The sequence below is a fragment of the Bison bison genome, unplaced genomic scaffold (genome assembly GCF_000754665.1).
Source record: "Bison bison bison isolate TAMUID 2011002044 unplaced genomic scaffold, Bison_UMD1.0 scf7180017864440, whole genome shotgun sequence".
NCBI classification, from domain to species: domain Eukaryota; kingdom Metazoa; phylum Chordata; class Mammalia; order Artiodactyla; family Bovidae; genus Bison; species Bison bison.
The window spans coordinates 461,167-481,890 of record NW_011495002.1 but is presented as its reverse complement, the minus strand read 5'-3'; the positions used below and the strand labels follow the sequence as shown (position 1 = coordinate 481,890).

Sequence of the window (20,724 nt, the reverse complement as noted above, 5' to 3'; positions counted from 1 at the left end):
CTGTCAGCTGGCAGTGGATGGGCTGTCTGAACAGTCACATTCCTTGCCTCAACACCTCATCGCTTGGATTCAGAGGCCTCTGGATTGGCCTCTGTGTGGTCAGCAGAGCAAAGCTGGACTCGGTAACAATGCTACGGGGTAAATATTACTAAAACAATTTCACCTGATTCCTTTTACTTTTAAAAACATGGCTCCTAGAGGTATAAGCTGACAAATGTGGCAAACATATTTCTAATGGGCAGTCCTAGCCCCAAGGATTGAGGACAGTTTGCAGAGATGGAAATATTTTTATTTTTCTTTGTGAAGTCTTTTAGGGCAAAATTCTTGGAAACTTCATACATGTCAGTACAGGTGCTGTTCTGACAGGCAGACAGCATTTACCAAATTATCGTAGTCACCTCCAGGTTAAACATTTCCAGAGAATTCATTCCTAGGCTAAAGCATCAGCTGTGAAGTTACCTGACAAGGAAGCAACAAGGAACCACAGGACAAGGCAAGGCTGTGGGAAGCTGTGGGAATTAAAATGGAAACATACTAAGTCTCCTTTTGAATTCGTTTTTTCCTGAAGCTAGAAACAGAAAACTCAGCAGAGAAATTCAAAATGAGTGGACTTGGCTGATGCCAGAAGTAACCTTCGGATGAGAGCCAACAGAAACTTGATGGAAAGCAGCCAAAACACGGCATCTGGGGCTCGGAAGCCGAAAACTGAATTTCCTCTCTGGTGGGACCAGTGGCGAGAGCGCGGCAATGAAGTGCTCTGGACTTGGATGCCCTCTGGACTTCGACTTCCCGAGGAGCACCAGGAACGGGAGGAGGGATCTTGGTCCAAGCGGAGCAAAGCTCGTCGCCATGGCAACCACATGAGCCACAAACAGCCGGCCTAGCCCAGCAAGAAGCAACCCGAGCAGACGCCTAGGAACGGCGCGAGCTGGGGACAGCGGTAGAGGGGTGGGCAACAGAGCCCAGCACCGGTCAGCTGGGCCCCGACGCGTGGCGTGTCCCTGCCGGAGCACCAGAGCGCAGCGCCATGGACAAGCCGGTACTGTGCACTGTCCCTCCGCGCAGCTCCCATGCCTCCGCCCCGCCCCCGCCACGGCGCATGCGCGGCCTCGGAACTGCTGGGTGCTGGGGACTCCCCGGAGGCCACGCGGTCACGGGGAGAGGATGGGTGGGCTCATTTCCCGGCTTCAGATTCAGGCCGCGTGGCCTGAAGACGCTTTCGTGAGCTTGTGGGGCTAGAGTTGCCGGTCTCTGAGTTTTGCTTGTTTCCCTCAGGAGGTTGTGGTGGTCGATCATGTTTAGCAGGGCGCGAGTAAAGTGCAGAAGCGCAGGTTCAGGGACCGCCTTTCTCATTTTATCATCAACCTGCTGCGGAAAGCCCACCCGTGGACCCAAGCAACCCATTAACCCAGAGCGAGCATCAGATATATCCAGGCGTGGCGGAGGCCGCTTTTGTGTGAAGTTTGTTGGCTGTTACTAGCTCTCGTTAGCCCTTGGGTTTGGACAAAAGCAAATGTTTAGTTCCCTTGGAGAGAGGGAGCCAGACGGTGTTCAAGGAAGCCCTGTTGGGTGGTTTCCTGGTGTCTTGTAATTTCGCCTCAGTACAGGGCAGTGGGGAGGGGGCTGGAAAGGAATTCTGCGCATTTAAATCAGGTTTCACTCCATTTGGCTTTGCTCTCTTAAATGAGTTTTATAGGGTAAAAAAAAAAATTCGCCTACTTGTTTTTGCCTTTGTCTTCGAAAGTGATTCCTGCTCTTTGGAACTCAGGGAACGTCTAGGAGACTATAAAGTCTTTTCTGCAAACAAGAAACAGGGCACAGGGAGGGGCTTTTGTACCCAGGAGGGCCTCAGAGGGTCGCCATCAGTTTCAGTATGGATTTCTGTGGTTACATTATACATTTTTTCATTTACACTAGCTATAGCTATGTTGGGCTTCCCTGGTGACTCAGATGGTAAAGAATCTGCCTGCAATGCAGGAGACCTGTTTTTCATCCCTGGGTGAGGAAAATCCCCTGGAGAAGGGAATGACTACCCACTTCAGTACTCTTGCCTCCATGTACAGTGGAGCCTGGCAGGCTATAGTCCATAGGGTGGTAAAGAGTTGACACGACTGAATGACTTTTACTAATACTGCTATAGCTATATTACTATAGGAATATAGTATGCTAATCAATAAAATGTGCATCCTGTCATGATTTAATAAACATGAATTTAATACTGATTTAATTAAGAGCAATGTATACAGTTTATGTGGTTTCTGAGGTGGCTCAGTGGTAAAGAACCCACCTGCCAAAGCAGGAGATGCAAGAGGTGCAGATTCGATCCTTGGTTGGCTAAGATCCCCTGGAGAAGGGCATGGCAACCTACTCTAGTATTCTTGCCTGGAGAATCCCATGGACAGAGGAGCCTGGCGTCCTGCAGTCTATGGGGTCGCAGAGTCAGATACGGTGAGTGGCTGAGCACGCATACACATACATATGGTTTATGTGTATGATACTTCAACAGTTTCCTTCCCTCTGTAGATATTTACCTTTTACAAACTGTTTTATTTTTGTGAGCATCTTGCCATGATAGATTCATATTATTGCTCTTATTTTCATGTAACTTATATGCCATAAATATTTGGAATTTCCAAAATGTCTGTTGCATTTCATTAAGACAAATACCTGTTAATTCATTTAATCTTTTTAGTGACTCTTCCTCATTTTCTGTCCAGGAAAATAGAGACCCTGAAATGACAGATGGCATTGCAACTGCTAATGCCAATAAACCAATGATATTTTTGTATATCTTAATTTAAACTTCATATATTCTATAATCTTACATAAGTTTATCAAGTTTTATCTCTGTAGGGATATAAAAATATGGCTCTTAGTCTAAAGCCATACTGTTTTATGTTTTATTAATTATGCTCACTTTAAGATTGAAAAATGTAGGCTACTAATGCAATATATATGTATGTGCTAAGTTGCTTCAGTTGTGTCCGACTTTTTGCGATCCTATGGACTGTAGCCCACCAGGCTCTGCTGTCCGTGGGATTCTCCAGGCAAGAATACTGGAGTGGATTGCCATTTCCTTCTCCAGGGGATCTTCCTGACCCAGGGATTGAACTCCTGTTCCCTCATAGCCCAGTTGATAAAGAATCCACCTGTAATGCAGGAGACCTGGGTTAGATCCCTGGGTTGGGAAGATCCCCTTGAGAAGGGGAAGGCTACCCACTCCAGTAGTCTGGCCTGGAGCATTCCATGGACTGTATAGCCCACGAGGTCGCAGAGTCGGACGTGACTTTCACTTTCACTTTCTTTCTTATGTCTACTGCATTGGCAGACGGGTTCTTTACCACTATATTTAAGTTATATGGTTAAGTAAAATGCAAACATACATATATATATATACACACACACACACATACACATACACACACTCTCTGATGGCTTTCAGCGGAGAGTTTTTAAAGGCAGTGTTTGGGATGAAGGCTGCAGCTCATGGACTTTCTTCTGATTGGTTGGTGGTGAGGTAACATGGTGATGTTTAGGGTATCTTAGTCATCAGCTGTCTGATTCCAGCCAGTCTGGTGTCTAGAGCACGTAGTCAGCATGCAGTCACCATCCTCCACCTGTGGGTGGGGGGCTCTTAGTGTCTGCAAAGATGTGCTCAGATGGTTATACGTATCCCTTGAGGAGGAACAGGACTCTTTTGAAGCTATCATTACTTTTCTTGCTTGACTGCTTTTCCTTTGTTTCTGCATTCCCTCTGTTCTCTAATTAGTAACTGCTTAAGCCTGCTCTTTGGAACTCAGAAGGCCTAGGAGACCAAAGCTTTTTCTACAAACAAGAGATGAGGGACACGGAGAGGCTTTTGTACCCAGAAGGGTACAAAGATCCTGCTCAGTTTCAGTGTGGATTTCTGTGGTTATATTATTTAGGAAAAATAGAAGCAAATGGACACTGAGACATAATAAATTGTCACAGCTGGGAAATGTGACCTCTATGGAGCTCTCAATTCCCTGGGGATGGTCAAGGATGCTGTTCTTCTCCTTTGTCCGAGGTCAGTAAAGCATTAGAGAAAGGCTGCTATGAATACGGTTATTTCGAGGAATTGGTTCCTGCTGCGTGAGAAATGTCAGGAGGAAGTTCACCTGTTACATTTTCTCCTTTCATCAGGCTGAGCTCTTTCCTGGCACTGAGCACTGTGGCTGTTTATTTATACCTCTCTGCTGTTTGCATTCGGCTTCACTCTTTGTAGCCTTACTTATAGCAAATAGACCCAAAAGGGTGGAACGACTGCTCACTCCTTACTTTGTTTATGAATAAAAACCGAGAGCTTCAACGCCAGAGTAAATTGCCTCCCAGGGGTATTTTGGTTTCCCAGGCTATTGGATGAGGCTTCTAGGAGGAGTTTAGCATTCAGGATGTTGCTTGGATATGTGTGACCCCACCCTCAGGGCCAGGCCCACTCCACTGCCAAGTCCCACGGGTGGTTTGTTGGTTGGAATCTGAATGAATGCTTTCTTGCCGATTTAACTCATGCTTGAGGCTGGGGTAGGAAAGATGAAATTAGAGGATACTTTAGCAGTTTGGTTCGATTAAAAAAACACTTATTAAAGTGCCTACTTTGTTTGCAGGCCTGTGGAAGGGCTCTGGGGAGGAGTATGAGTTGCTTTTCTTTTCTGCCAGGCTTTCCTGATGGCTCAGTGGTGAAGAATCTGCCTGCAATGCAGGAGATGCGGGTTCAATCCCAGAATCAGGAAGATCCCCTGGAGGAGACAATGGCAACCCTCTCCAGTATTCTTGCCTGAAAAACCCCATAGACAGAGGAGCCTGGTGGGCTACAGTCCAGAGTGTCGCAACGTGACTGAGCACACGTGCACACACATTCTTTTCGGCCTCCGTTTTTCTTTCCCTCCCTCGCTTTCTTCATTTCTTCTTGCTTTTCTCTTCCTTCCTTCATGTCTCCCTCCCCCTCCCTCCTTTTCTTTCCCCCTCCTGCAGCATGATGGTTGGATGGCATCGACTCAGAGGACATGAGTTTGAGCAAGCTCTGGGAGATGGTGAAGGACAGGGAAGCCCAGCGTGCTGCAGTCGTGGGGTCGCAAAGAGTCGGACACGACTGAGCGACTGAACAACAACAATATATATTATGTGGTTTCTTGCAGATGCTTTTTTCAAGTTTTCCTTGAGGATTTTGAAGATCCCCTAACACTCACTACACAATTAATGATTACTCTCCCTGTTTCTTTGGGGACTGGATGAGATGTGCAGATTGTGACCACTGCTTACTGGTTTTGAGTAATGCAGATAAGTGGCTTGGGCTTGTCTTGCAGGAGGTGGATCATACATATTGAGGAAGGGAGAGCAAGCATGGGATGCTCGTCAGATTCCTGACAAAGTTTCCGCCTGCCAGACGTCATGCTATTTTAATAAGTCCATGTAGTGAAAGCCTGTCATTGTTCCTACCCCAGGTGGGTAGTAGAATTATGATTCGGTTCCCGTGGGCCAACATTTCCACCCCAGGAGAGTTACTGTGAATAGTCAGAATTCTTTCTTTCTTGACGCAGCCTCCTGGTTGGGCCAATAGCATGTGGGATGTGGGCAACCCACCCTCACCCACCTCATACCCATCACGAAGGGAGTGGTCGTGGACTTCCTTGGACTGCTTGGACTTCAGAAAAAATAAAGAATCTTACTCTTGGAGGGCTGAAAGCTCGGTGGGCCACTTCCGATCATTGTTTAGCTTATTCAGGGTAAAGAATAAAAGGATTTGTGATCCATTGGTGTCCTGAAGTGTCCATGTTATTGCTCATTACAAAGAAGCAAAGCAAGGCTTAGCCCAGAGCAAGCAGTCACCTCAGACTCCGGCAACCCTCCCCAAAGAGGGTCAAGTGTCAGGGGCTGTGTTGGGGACTCAGGGGACATCTTGGAAGAAAGGTGGCTGCTGCCATTCAGATAAGGACCAGCTGGGCCAGGAGGAACCTTGACCTGGATTTGACATCCGTATTTTACAGCAAACAATGTTGAGATGGACACTGAGCAGCAATATTAGAAGTGTTTCCTTTCAGATGAGTGTGGAAGCTCTGGAAAGTTGGAGGTTATGCTGATTGTCATTGCTGCTCTTGAGGTCACTCCAAACTTACTAGCTTAAAGTAGCACCAGCTACTGTACTATCTTGTCTAGTTTCTGTGGGTCAGGAGCCCAGGAATGGGCTTAGCTGGGGGGTTTTCATTGGCGGCTGGAGGAGCGAGGACTGGACAGGCATCTCCCTTTTCCTCTTCCTGTGTCTCACATCAGACTCGACTGGTCTGAGACAGGCTCCACGTGGTTGGTCTCTATGAATAGGCTTCCTCACAGCAAGGTGATCTCAGGGCAATTGACTGCTTTCATGATGGCCGAGAGCCTCCACAGAGAGAATTCCAGAGAAGAAGGCAGAAGTTGCCTCATCTTTATTACCTAAATGCAGGGATATAGCAAAGTGCTAGCACAAGTATATTTTGCTACATGTCTCTGCCAAGCATTCCTTCTGCTGTGTCCACTTGGCCAGACTCATGACCTAAAGGTTCAAGGCTGGGGTCATGTTCAATGTAAAAGTGTCCTGTGGTGCCCTTCATGGAAAGAGGGGCTCCATAGAGGAGAGACTCAGTTTGAAATGGATGAGCCAGAAGCTAGCTACGGAAAACTTTTAATCACCAGATATGTCCGAAGTGGAGCACTGGTTTCTCATCACTGTCTACTGAAAAATGGAAATTCTGTTCTGTCATGACTGCTCTTGATAATGTAATAATATAATTGTAAACACACTATACATTTTCTTCCTTTAGGAAAGAAGTTGTGCAAAATAGATTTGATCAAAATCCTTGTGTTTGTAGGACCCAAACCTGTAAACAGTAAATCGCCAATACCTCTGTCTGGGGAACTTGCATGTTGTGAGCATACAATCTCTTCATCATAAAAGACAAATCGCATTCAGTCCTGCTGAAGGAAGGTCTAAATTATCTTTGTATTCACTCTACAGACAACATTGCAAAGTTGTAAGGAGATCAAAGAGTTTTCAGCCAAAACTGTATCTATCTATATTTCTGTATATATCTATTTTGACATAAAAGTTTTCTAGGAAATTAATACAAATATTCTGTTATTTATTTCCTCGCTTTTGTGTTAACAGCCTTAAGCAATTTGTAATTTGTTATATTTTATTTGTTATTTCTACCTAAATATTTGCTTTAATGCCTAATTTTGTGTTTCTAACTCTCTTTCTTAATGTGGGATGCCCAATTTGCTTAAACCTGGTGGCTCAGATGGTAAAGAATCTGTCTCCAATGTGGGAGACATGGGTTTGATCCCTGGATCGGGAAGGTCTTCTGAAGGGAATGACTACCCATTCCAGTATTACCTGGAAAATCCCATGGACAGAGGATCCTGGAGGGCAGGCTACAGTTCATGGGGTCACAAACAGTTGGACATGACTGAGTGACTCTTTTATTGATTCAACTCTTTTATTATTCAACTCTTTTATTAATGTGAGGCCCCCAATTTGCATAAACCTCAGGCCCCACTAAATCAAGATCCACTCCACTTTGGCCTAAGTAAGTGCTAAATGGTTTATGTGGGAGCTCTTGGCTCTAGTGGGAGGATGGGAAGGGAGAAGGGGTGAAGGGGTGGAAGGAAGGAGCTAAAGAATAATTTTGCCTTTGTCCCGGTTTTCCCATGGACTGGCTTTGGTGGTGGGGTCCCAGACATCCTGTTAAATGCCTGCCACAGATGCTGTGCTTTACAAGGCATCATGGGGGATATAAAAGAAACTGAAAGCACATGTCTTCATTCTCAAAAAGGTTTAACCATCTCATTGGGAAGACACACATGTCAAACTGCTGGAAATCCTAAACAGGTTAAAATGAAAACCGATTCAGCACAAAACACACATGGTTATGGTGGCATGAATAACACAGGGAAATCAGTGTGGGGCAAAGCCTCAAACTGGCCTCCTCAGAGGATGAGATTGTTGGATGGCATCACCGACTCTATGGACATGAATTTGAGCAAACTCCAGAAGTTGGTGTTGGACAGGGAAGCCTGGAGTCCTGCAGTACAGGGGGTCGCAAAGAGTCGGACATGACTGAGTGACTGAACTGAACTGAAACTCTGTGTGATCTCTATTTTGTTACCTTTACAACTGATAACAGAGTGGGTGGAATATTTGACATTCTTTTTGCCAAGAAAGTTAATCTCAGAACCCTTGGGTATCCAGCATCCTTTTCCCAGACTTGTGGAGAACTTTCTAGACCTTTTTAAGTTCCTACTTAAAAATGAAAAGTCCCTCCCAAGTCCCTTCATGTACCTTGAAAATATGTTCCACCTGCTTAAGGAGAAATTTTAGAGAGAGTAATAAAAACAGAGCAGATTTAACTTCTTTCTGGACCTGTTGTAGCATCTGCATCATGGTTATATTTGTTCATTAACTTCATCATGAATATTCATTGGAAGGACTGATGCTGAAGCTTCAATACTTATGGCCACCTGATGCAAACAGCTGACTCATTGGAAGAGACCCTGGTGCTGGGAAAGATTGAAGGCAAAAGGAGAATAGGGTGGCAGAGGCTGAGATGGTTAGATAGCATCACTAACTCAAAGGATATGAGTTTGAGCAGACTCTTGGAGATAGTGAAGGACAGGGGAGCTTGGTGTGCTGCAGTCTGTGGGGTTGCTAAGAGTTGGACATGACTTAGCGACTGAGCAACAGCAACTTCATCGTGACTTTGGGACCTGGTTTGATCTGCATTAGAATTTTAGATCCTCCATTTTAAAGCTGAGCAAGTGTAGACAGGCACTGCTGAGGGAAAAAGTGGGCATCCACTGGCCCTTCACTGGAGACCTTAATCATATCTTGTGTTTGTGACTCCCCACTGCTCTCTCATTGGCTTATATATGCTTTAAGGGTGTTAATGAATAACAGAAATAGATTTCCACTTCCCAAAAAAGAGCTCTGATGTTTCTGGGATAGTTAAGACATCCAAGAAAGTAAGTGGGTCATTATCTAGTGGCCCCCGAGTGATGGTTGGTTTAGGAGAGGCTGGTTAAGTTCCACCCTGGGAGTTTTAGCTCTTTTGGTAACTGTGTGTTCATATATGGCCAGGGATCTAATATTTTAAATTTACCGTAAAGATTTAAAAATGGCTAGTGATGTATTCTTGCCTTCTTGATCTCCCTTTCGTATTGGGGAATAACATTACGTGGCCCTGAAATACCATTAACTTGGCATTTCTTTATGAAGCGTGTCACAGAAGCCAGCTCCATTACAAGGGGATCTCCCCAAATATAGAGAGGTATTCTTGCAGTGGAATTTCTTCAGAATAGATGTTTAAAGGCAAATTTGTAGGCCACTGGCACCAAAGTGAAATAAAACAGGACTTAGGCCATCACCAGTGAATGCATAAATATAAAGATATTAGGTTAAAATATTCATCTGTTTTGGACAAAGGCTTAAGAGCAATGAATGATAGGTGCAAATGATCTATTAAAAACAGTGATGCAAAAATTCTGAAAAGAGATATCATGGGTTTTCCTTCATCCTTGATCTCCATCCTCCTCTGGATTTCTTAAATGTGCAATTTTGTGGGTAATCTGGGAATTGGGTAGGTTTTTCTTTCCTTTTTTTTTTTTTTGTGGCCATGCCATGTGGCTTCCGGGATCTTAGTTCCCTGACCAAGGATTGAACCCATGCCCCCAGCAGTGGAAGTGCAGAGTCCTAACCACTGGACTGCTAGGGAAGTCTCTGGGTGGATTTTTTTTTTTTTGATAGGGTCTGCTGGACTTGGTGGCAGCTTCCCTCGTAGCTCAGTTGGTAAAGAATCTGCCTGCAATGCAGGAGACCTGGGTTCAATCCCTGCATTGGGAAGATCCCCGTGGAAAAGGAAATGGAAACTTACTCCAGTATTCTTGCCTGGAGAATCCCATGGACAGAGGAGCCTAGTGGGCTACGGTCCATGGGGTTGCAAGAGTCAGACATGACTTAGTGACTAAACCAGCAAAAATTCTGGACATGGTGGGAGTAGTGTGTCTGTTGGGGGCTGGGAGGTAGACAGTCATCCTGTGCAGATCATTTGGGTTTTGGGAATTCGAGGCTCTTCCCAGCTACTCAGTTTAGCTCAGCAATTTCTGTTCCTGCGGCTCAAGTAACAACTACCACCCAGTCAATCTTTGGTGGGTCAGACCAGGCACACCATTGGTTCTGTGAAGTGGAGTCGAGAGGCCCTTTGAACGAGTCTCTGAAAACCATTTAATCCTTGACTGTTGAAAAAAATACCTGCTTCCTGGGAGCCAGGTACCTGGATGAGCTAATGGGGTGAATGTCATTGGTCGCATTCCTCGGGGATTTATGACATGACTTTGTTGATTTGGGGGCTTGGGTCTTCACCCACACAGCACTTGCTTTATTTATATTAAGATTATTGTTAACAAAGTCTGTTAATTCCTGCTGTGTGTACTGAAGGATATTGCGGTGAAAGAAAGGATTCTCTCAAGTGCTTGTTACATATGACACTCAGACTTCTTTACCACATTTAATCCTGGCCGTGTGTTTTAAGAGGTCAAGACACATTCCCCACCTCTGCAGATGATGTTTGCCTTGAAGTCCGCACCTAGGGGCAGAGGACAAGAACGAGATAGTTCTCTTCTTGTTTTTAGACTGTGTGAGTTTCAACATATGGGTGTGACCCCCTCCTCGACGTGTCAACCACAGTAGTAGAAAAATGAGAGATTTCCCTGGTGGTCTGGTGGTTAAGACTCCACGCTCCCAAGGCAGGGGACCTGGGTTCGATCCTTGGTCAGGGAACTAGATTCCCACATGCTACTGCTAAAGATCCTGAGTTCTGCAACTAAAACCCAGTGAGGCCAAATAAATAAATAAATATTTAAAAACATACCCTCCCCCCAGATTTTATTCAAAAAAAAGGAAGAAAGAAAGAAAAAGAGCTCCCCCACCATGTCCATCTCTTTTCTGTCTTCACTGCTCTTGTCACCTCTCTCTCCTGTTTCTTCCCCTCCACTTCCTCTTCTCCCCCTTTCCTTCCTCTCCCTGAAACCCCACCTGAGTCCTTGGGTCTGGTCACCCCGAAAAGCATGCATCCAGGAAAGGGAGCCATTCGGGTGGACACCTTCTCTCCTTACACAGAGTCACACAGAGCAGCCGGCTGCCCACCTGGCTGTTTGGTGTTAGCAGCAGAAAGATATCATTGGTTCATTTCCAGCCCTTGGTCTTGAAGAAGACAGACATAGAATAAAAGTTCATATTAAGGTACTTTCAGCTTAGACTTCCCCAGTGGCTCAGCGGGTAAAGGATCTGCCTGCAATGCAGGAGATACAAGACAGGCAGGTTCGATCCCTGGGTCGGGGAAGATCCCCTGGGAGAGGAAATGCCAATCCACTCAAGTATTCTTGCCTGGAGAATCCCATGGACGGAGAAGCCTGGTGGGCTACAGTCCAAGGGGTCACAGAGTCAGACATGACTGGCTAAGCACACAGCACACACATACTTTCTGCTTGGGTGTTACGCCTTTTCCCCTGTTTTACTAGTTTTTTTTTTTTTTTTTTTTTTAACTTGGTTCAAAAAAAAAAAACAAACAGATGACTTTCGTGCTGGTCACGTTGAGGCATGCTCTGGAGAGGCAAAGTCCAGACTTGTCCAGGGCAGAGAGGTAAATCCAGCCCTTCGAAATGGATTGCGCTCTAAGAGGGGAGCTGTAGCACTAAGTATTCAGGGGGTGAGTGGGGGGGAAGAAGAGCCTCTTATTTAAGCCAGTTTTGTTTGCATGATTCTGGATTCCTGCAGTTAATTTATTAGGGATTAGCCAATTCAATGTTTGTTACCTATTTTTTTTTCAGTTTACATTTTCTCTTTGCCTTTTAAAAAACCAAATTTCTTTTAAAAATAAAATTTGGAGGCATTAAATGCTTTTCAAAGGTTTCTTTCTTTTTTTTTTTTTTTTAAAGCAAATGTATATTGTTCCCTTGAGGCAATTTCCTCTCTTCCTTCTTTGCTTCCTTCCTTTTTCTTTATCCTTTCTCTCTCTTTTTATTTATTTATTTTTTTAAACATTCATTTATTTATGGCAGTGCTGCTTGCAGGTCTTCATTGCTGCTTGCAGGCTTTCTCTAGTTGTGGTGAACGGGGCTCTTCCTTGCGATGTGCGGGCTCATTGCGGTGGCTTCTCTTGCCACAGAGCACGTGTGCTTCAGTAGCTGTGGCACACAGACTGAGTTGTGGGATCTTCCCCGACCAGGGATTGAACCCATGTCCCTGCATTGGCAGGTGGATTCCTTACCACGGAGCCACTAGGGAAGCCCTCTCCCTCTGTTAAAAATATTAATTTAGTAACACAGAATCTGGAGTCAGATTTCCTGGGTCTGAATCCTGGCTCCCACGCTCAGTGACCTTGATCTCAGCTGTGTGACCTTGATCTCAGGTGGCCTCGGCGTGCAGCAACTTGAAGCTGGGCATCGGTTTCCCAGCCAGAGATTGAGGCCAGGTCACAAGACTGAGTGAGAGCTCCAAATCCTAGCCACTAGACCACTGGTCAGTGACAAGGCCCTGGCCCTTCGGCTTTGCAAGAAAGAATTTCCGCAATGATGGAAAAGAGTGAGACAAGTAAAGTGTTTATTGGGAGGAAAAGAGCTCCTTACATGTGGATAGATACATGAGAAGGCTCAGAGAGAGTGTCGTGTCCTTGTGGTATTTTAAATCGCTTTTATGGGGAATTTCTTCCAGGTTTCCTTTGGCCAGTCACTTTGATTTGTCTGGTTCTGTGTCTGTATGTGGTTTATCTCAGGATCCTCCCGTGTGTGTGCACGCAGACATCTGTCAGTCAAGATGGATTCCACCAGAGGCCTATGGGTAGTTGACATCACTTACTATGGGGTGGGATCCCCTCCTTTTTCGACCCCCAAGGAACTTTCTAGTTTCGAGGGTTTCCTTGACTTAGAGAGTAAGAAATATGTGGTCTCTTATCTTTTATCTGGGCCCTGACCAGCCTCCTGTCTTGATTATCCTGCTTTTGATATTTTGGAGTTTCAGTCCATGGTGAATGAACTCAAATTGCTTTATCTGGGGGTTGGGGAGGGCTTCTATCTCCTGCCTTAACCTCAGTAGGTAAGTGGACATCCCTGGGCATCAATGTTTTAACCTATAAAAATGGAGAAAGTAACAGTAACTACTTCCTAAACATGTGACTATCCAGTGAGCTGATATTTAAAAGTGCTTAGAACAGGGCCAGGTGGAGAATAATGCTAGTAATTAAAATGAAAATAAGAAAGAGGTAAACCTAGGAAACACAAGAAGCAAAAAGAACATAAAAATAAGTAAGCCAGCCTCTCAGTCTCAGAAACAATCTCCCTCTCTCTCTCCCTCTCTCCCCACATACATGTATATACAATTTAGTTTTTATTGAATACATTTTTTTTTTACAAAAATTGATTCTTACTCTTTTGGAGCCTGATTTTTGTCATTTTACAGTGTATCATAAGTGTTTCAATTTCTTTAAAATGTCTCTTGAACATGATTTTTAATGCATTGAATACCTCTATAGTAATTTATTTTACGAATCTCATATTGTGAAGCTATGAAGGTTTTGTAAAGTATTTCCTATGTTAATAATTTATACATATATATACAACAATATATATGTATTGTGAAAGAGGAGAGTGAAAAAGCTGGCTTAAAACTCAACGTTCAAAAAACTAAGACCATAACATCTGCTCCCATTATTTCTTGGCAAATAGATGGGGAAACAATGGAAACAGTGACAGATTTTATTTTCTTAGGCTCCAAAATCACTGCAGATGGTGACTGCAGCCGTGAAATTAAAAGATGCTTGCTCCGTGGAAGAAAAGCTATGACCAACCTAGGCAGCATATTAAAAAGCAGAGACATTACTTTGCTGACAAAGGTCCATCTAGTCAAAGCTATGGTTTTTCCAGTAGTCATGTGTGGATGTGAGAGTTGGACTATAAAGAAAGCTGAGTGTCAAAGAATTGATGCTTTTGCACTGTGATGTTAGAGAAGACTCTTGAGAGTCCATTGGACAGCAAGGAGATCAAAACAATCCTAAAGGAAATCAGCCCTGAGTATTCATTGGAAGGACTGATGCTGAAGCTGAAGCTCCAATCCTTTGGCCACCTGATGTGAAGAACTACTCATTGGAAAAGATCCTGACGCTGGGAAAGATTGAAGGCAGGAGGAGTAGAAGATGACAGAGGATGAGATGGTTGGATGGCATCACCGACTCGATGGACATGAGTTTGAGCAAGCTCTGGGAGTTGGTGATGGACAGGGAAGCCTGGTGTGCTGCAGTCCATGGGGTCACAGAGAGTCGGACACAGCTGAGTGACTGAACAACAACAATACATACATATGTGTGTATATGTCATTGTTATGACAATACCCCTGCGCCTCTGCTCCCATCCTCCAATCCCGCCTCCCCCACCTTGCCCTTTCTGTGTCTTCAGGCTTCCATTTCTGCCCTGGTTTCACTTGAGAAATGCTTTTAAGGAGATTTTTTGGTTATAAAAGCACCTTGTTTAAACAGCAAACACCTAATGGGTAAAGAGGATCTGATACTATGTGCAATGAAAAATTGTTAGTTGCTAAGCTGTTTAGTTGCTTAGCCGATTTCACAGTTGTTTAGTTGCTAAGTTGTGTCCAATCGTTTTTCGACACTATGGACTGTAGCCTGCTAGGCTCCTCTGTCCATGGAATTTTCTAGGAATTTTCTTGCCATTTCCTACTCCGGGGGGCTTCCCAACCCAGGGATCAAACCCGCGTCTCCTGGGTTGGCAGGCGGATACTAGTTTACAGAGAACAGTTGGAATACGTCAAGGTTGCTTCCTCAGCTGACTAAGACTTACTACCTGTACGGCTTGGCTGAGGGAGCCGTCCCAGCAGTTTGGGTTGTAAAACTGCCACTTCCCCCCCCTTGATTTCAGGTCTTGTCTGATTGAGCTAATTAGGCTCAGTCTCTAGTCCTTGTGGCCTGTATTTACATTTCTGGTGTTTAGAATATTACTCAGCCATAAAAAAGAATGAAATAATGCCATTTTCAGCAATATGGATGGACCTAGAAATTATCATACTAAGTCAGACAGAGAAAGACAAATATCATATGATATCACTTATATATGGAATTTAATTTAGAAAAAAGATACAAATGAACTTATTTACAAAACAGAAGCAAACTTATAAATATTGAAAACAAACATGCTTACCAAAGGGGAAATGTGGCAGGCGGGGAGAGGTATACCAGGAACTTGGGATAAACATGTACACACGGCTGTATATAAGATAGAAAACCCAGCAAGGAGCTACTGTAGTGCACGAGGAACTCTGCCCAATATTCTGCGGTGACCTCTGTGAGAAAAGAATCTAAAAAAGAGTGGATATATGTGTTTGTGTAACTGAGTCACTTTGCTGTACACCTGACGCTAATACAACATTGTAGATCAGCTGCACTCCAATAAAATTAAAGTATTAAAAAAAATAAACGACACCCATATCCTTTCAAAGTAAAGTAAAACAAAGCCAATGGCCTCATCAAATACTGTAATAATGCAGCCCTCCTGAGAGCAGGAAGCTAAAGGAGCAGCAAGAGAAAAATACACATAGCCAACAGACAACTACGATGGTCTCTATGCTTTACATTTATCTGAACTTTATCTTATCTATGGCTTCCCGGGTGGCTCAGCTGGTAAAGAATCTGCCTGCAATGTAGGAGGCCTGGGTTCAATCCCTGGGTTGGGAAGATCCCCTGGAAGAGGGCATGGCAATCCACTCTAGTATTCTTGCCTAGAGAATCCGCATGGACAGAGGAGCCTGGTGGGCTACAGTCTGTGGGGCCACAAAGAGTCAGACACGACTGAGTTGAGAAAAGTTGAGAATTGTTTTATTGTGTGTTATTATATAATATATTATTTATATAACATTTTAATAATTATTATAATATATTTACATATAATGTAATTTATATGTAATATAATTATGTTATTATATAATCATATAATATATGATTATATAATATATGATTATATAATAATCATATAATATATTCATATAATAAATATTTATTATATAAACAATATATTTATATAAATATGTATATTATATTATATAATAAAATATATAATATATTATCTATAATAAAATAATTCTCAACTTTTAAATTTAGAGGGTCCTTGCACTCAGATTATTGCAAGTACAAAAGATCTTTGTCAACTAACAAATTCTTTCCAGACTAAGAACGGTTGAGCCAATGCTGGAGTGATTGGGTCAAGAATCCAAAAGATGGTTAAGCTCGCCACCTAGTGGCTGTCAAGGAAGTAGCTTCCTTGAATTTGGCCTCTTGGTTTTGTTTTCCGGTGACAGACAGGCTTCTCACTCACTGTGTGTTCATTTTTACTCCAGGCAAAAGCAGTCATCATTTGAGAACTCCCACTGAAGCATCCTATTAAATTCTCTCATATTTGGTGGATAATGAGGCATTAAACTTCATCAGTTGCTAATAGGCCCTTCCTTTCATTCTCTTGTGTGAGAAGTCGATTGTTGATACCTTCCTACAGCAGCGCTCAGGGTAGCCCACTCGTTGGCGGATGAATTGCTTTATATGTCTTGTATCCAGTTGTGTCCTATTGCAGCTTCAGTTACCCAGAAAGGAAACTAGGAATTTTTCATCTCTACCATATTCAGCTTCTAACCTGACCATGTTGTGAAAAGCGCTCAGTCGTGTCCACCTCTTTGCGACCCCATGGACTATACAGTCCATGGAATTCTCCAGGCCAGAATACTGGAGTGGGTAGTCTTTCCCTTCTCCAGGGGATCTTCCCAATCCAGGGATTGAAGCCAGGTCTCCCACGTTGCAGGGGGATTCTTTACCAACTGAACCACAAGGGAAGCCCAACTTGACCATAGACTTCATTTAAAGCAAGGACATCTTGGAATGGCTTCTCTAAAAAATGCAGAGCCTGGTTGCGGATTTGTCTTACCAATTTATTTGGGAGTGCAATCCCAGGAAAGCACGTGTGAGGAGAAAGCGGAGTGAGGTAGGGAAAGAGAGAAAACCAATGCATGCGTGCATGCTAAGTTGCTTCAGTCGTGTCCAGCTCTGTGTGAACTTATGGACTGTAACCTGCGAGGCTCCTCTGTCCATGGGATTCTCCAGGCAAGAATACTGAAGTGGGGTGCCATGCCCTCCACCAGGGGATCTTCCCGACCCAGGGATCGAATTGCATCTCTTAGGTCTCCTGCATTGGCAGGTGGGTTGTTTACCATTACCGTCACCTGGGAAGCCAGAAAACCAATAGGAACATGTGTAATGTAGTATGTCCCAAATTATTTCCAGGTAAAGTCTGTTGGGACTGTCTGCCACGAGGCAGCCTGGACCTAGAGCCATGCAACAGTGGGAGGGGTGGGCGGTAGGGGTGGATTGAGGGGTGGGGAAGTGGGGTTGTGGGGAGAGGGAGAGCTTCTCTCATGTTACACTTTCCCGCTGTGAGTGTTTGCTTCACTGACATGAATTCCTTTGCTCTTCTGGTTGTGCATTTTGGGTGACAAGCAGATTCCAGGTGTCTCGTGGCAACAGGGAACCCCAGGCAGGAAGTGAGAGGCACACCGGCTGGAAATGAAGTCAGAACTGCTGTGGGCTGTGTGTATGCGAAGGTGGTCAGTGCTCACCCAGAGATGTCTTAGAGCCACAGTCGGGGCAGGACAGTGGTCCAGAGCCTCAGAGACAGGTGAGGCCGAACACATGAGAGGTGGTGCAGGGAAACGTGGGGTGCTGTGATCTTGCATAGGTTTTACCCCAATCCCTGCTCACAGGAGCCCATCAGGGAACTCCGTAAATATTGGTCATGGATTTTCATTAGTATTGTTTTTCAGTCACTAAGGCATGTCCGACTCTTTTGCAGCCCCATGGACTAGTAGCCCGCCAGGCTCTTCTGTCCATGGGGTTTCCCAGGCAAGAATACTGGAGCAGATTGCCATTTTGTTCTTCAGGTCATCTTCCCTACCCAGGGATCGAACCCATGTCTTTTGTACTTGCAGGCAGATTCTTTACCACTGAGCCACCAGGGATTTTAATATATTTTCTAGTAAATGCTTCCTGCAGAATTTATCATTCCTAATCATGTGTTGATTAGGATCTTTTTGGTTGGGGAAACCTAAACCAATGAAACCAGAGGAAGAAGAGGGGCCGGAGTGGCCAGGGTGGCCCTGGGGAATCACAGTGTGGGCAGCAAGGGGACTGGGTCTGAGAAAAGGGCAAGAGTCAGTACCGGCAAATATCTCTCCCAGACTCCTGTCTCTGCCGAGGAAGAGATTCCCTCTTCAGGGAAAATCTCCCTCTTTTGTCTCTTAGAGCCTTCATCTGATTGGATGAGGCCCACGGACATTATGGAGGGTAATCTGCTTTCAGTTCAGTTCAGTTCAGTTCAGTTGCTCAGTCGTGTCTGACTCTTTGTGACCCCATGAATTGCAGCACGCCAGGCCTCCCTGTCCATCACCAACTCCCGGAGTTCACTCAGACTCACATCCATCGAGTTGGTGATGCCATCCAGCCATCTCATCCTCTGTCGTCCCCTTCTCCTCCTGTCCCCAATCCCTCCCAGCATCAGAGTCTTTTCCAATGAGTCAACTCTTCGCATGAGGTGGCCAAAGTACTGGAGTTTCAGCTTTAGCATCATATCTTCCAAAGAAATCCTAGGGCTGATCTCCTTCAGAATGGACTGGTTGGATCTCCTTGCAGTCCAAGGGACTCTCAAGAGTCTTCTCCAACACTATAGTTCAAAAGCATCAATTCTTCAGCGCTCAGCCTTCTTCACAGTCCAACTCTCACATCCATACATGACCACTGGAAAAACCGTAGCCTTGACTAGACAGACCTTTGTTGGCAAAGTAATGTCTCTGCTTTTCAATATGCTATCTGCTTTATTCAGAATCTATTGATTAATTTGTTAATCTCATCGAAGAGATAGCTTCACAGCGACATCTAGACTAGCATTTGACCAAATATTTGGGTTCTGTGTGTAGCCACATTGACACATAAAACTCACCATCCATCAGTGGGGAAAGGAGTTGATACCCTCTCTCATGAAGGATGGTACTTGGCCCCACGAGCATCAAAGCTGCACTCGCTTTCTCCCCAGTTCTCAGATTTCCCCTGGAGCTCGTGGGGGGCCCCTTCCCCTGAGACTCAGCCCTGAGCCGTGATTCAGGGCCTGAAGCATCATCTGGAAGAGCTGCCTTTCTGTTCTTCCCTCCCTGGTTCTCCCCTGCGACCCTACACAAGATTCGTTCTTCTCCGTTGACCGAAATAAGATAATGGGAAGAAAACCCCTAAAATCCTTATGGAATCACCTTTCCTGAGGACTTCCCCAGCTCGTGTCAGACATCCATATGGACTCAGATGTGTCTGAATCCCATTTGGCCTGGGCTGAGACCTGGGATTTCCATGTGAGGGTTTGAGCTTTTTTTCCACCTTCACAGGAGAATTTGGAGCTACTAGTCTGGCTATGAACCAGAGAGGCAAGAAAGCGGGAAGGATGTTTTTTTTCTTTGACTACTATCATCTTTCTTTTATTATTGGAGTATAACTGCTTTATAGTGTGTTGGTTTCTGCTGCACAGAACAGTATATGCATACACATATATGAGCCATGTATACAGATATGTACTGTAGACATAGTATATATGTATACATGTATCCCCTCCTTTTTGAGCCTCTCTCCCACCCGCACCCATCCCACCCATCTAGGTTATCACAGAGTACCGAGCTGAGCTTTATGTGCTAAACAGTAGCTTACTACTAGCTGTCTATTTTAAAAGGGGGAAGGATTTAGGGTTAGGAGATCAGTCCTGGGTGTTCATTGGAAGGACTGATGTTGAAGCTGAAACTCCAATACTTTGGCCATCTGATGCGAAGAGCTGACTCATTGGAAAAGACCCTGATGCTAGGAAAGATTGAGGGCAGGAGGAGAAGGGGATGACAGAGGATGAGATGGTTGGATGGCATTTCACCGACTCAATGGACATGAGTTTCGATAAACTCCAGGAGTTGGTGATGGACAGGGAGGCCTGGCATGCTGCAGTCCATGGGGTCGCAAAGAGCTGGACACGACTGAGCTGCACTGAGGGATTTAGCCAGGAAAGAGGAAATGAGGAGGGGAGAGAGAAAGGCTGTGGAAGGTCTGTGTGTGAGAAATCCAGGGACAGCTTTGGGGTGGAAGCAAGTGGAACAGCAGAAGGAGAGGCTTTGAGAAATGTTGCTATGGGTTATAAATCTAATCCTCTTCCATATTCCTGGAGATAATGCAAGCAACAGTTAGACTTTTTGAAAACCACATTTGGTTTTCAATTTGGTTATCTGATCCAGGACTCAGATACTTTATGCTGGATTCCACGGCTAGACAGAGCCCTGTGAACCCTGAGTTTTTAGTTGGGGTTACTAGCGTCTTCTTGCCTGGAGAATCCCATGGATGAGGGAGCCTGGCAGGCTGCAGTCCAGGGAGCTTCAGAGTTGGGTACAACTGAGCTGGAGTGCATGCAGTGCAGTGAATGAGTCATCCTATTAAGACTGCTAACGAGAGCGACACTTTATAATCAAACATTTATGAATGCCCCCAAGCTTACCAACAGATTGCTTGGGGAGTAGCCCCATCTTGTGGAGAAGCCTAAAAATATTGGGTTGGCCAAAAA

General features: G+C 44.7%; 1 protein-coding gene across 1 annotated transcript in view; it reads left to right on the top strand.

Moving 5' to 3' along the window:
• Nucleotides 1-852: 852 nt before the first annotated feature.
• The window catches only part of DNAH5 (dynein, axonemal, heavy chain 5), a 332,324-nt gene continuing 312,452 nt past the window's right edge, over nt 853-20,724 (top strand). Inside the window, exon 1 of the mRNA XM_010858794.1 lies at nt 853-1,039. Coding sequence (XP_010857096.1) covers nt 1,028-1,039 — 12 coding nt within the window. The 5' untranslated portion in view covers nt 853-1,027. The remainder of the gene's footprint in view (nt 1,040-20,724) is intronic.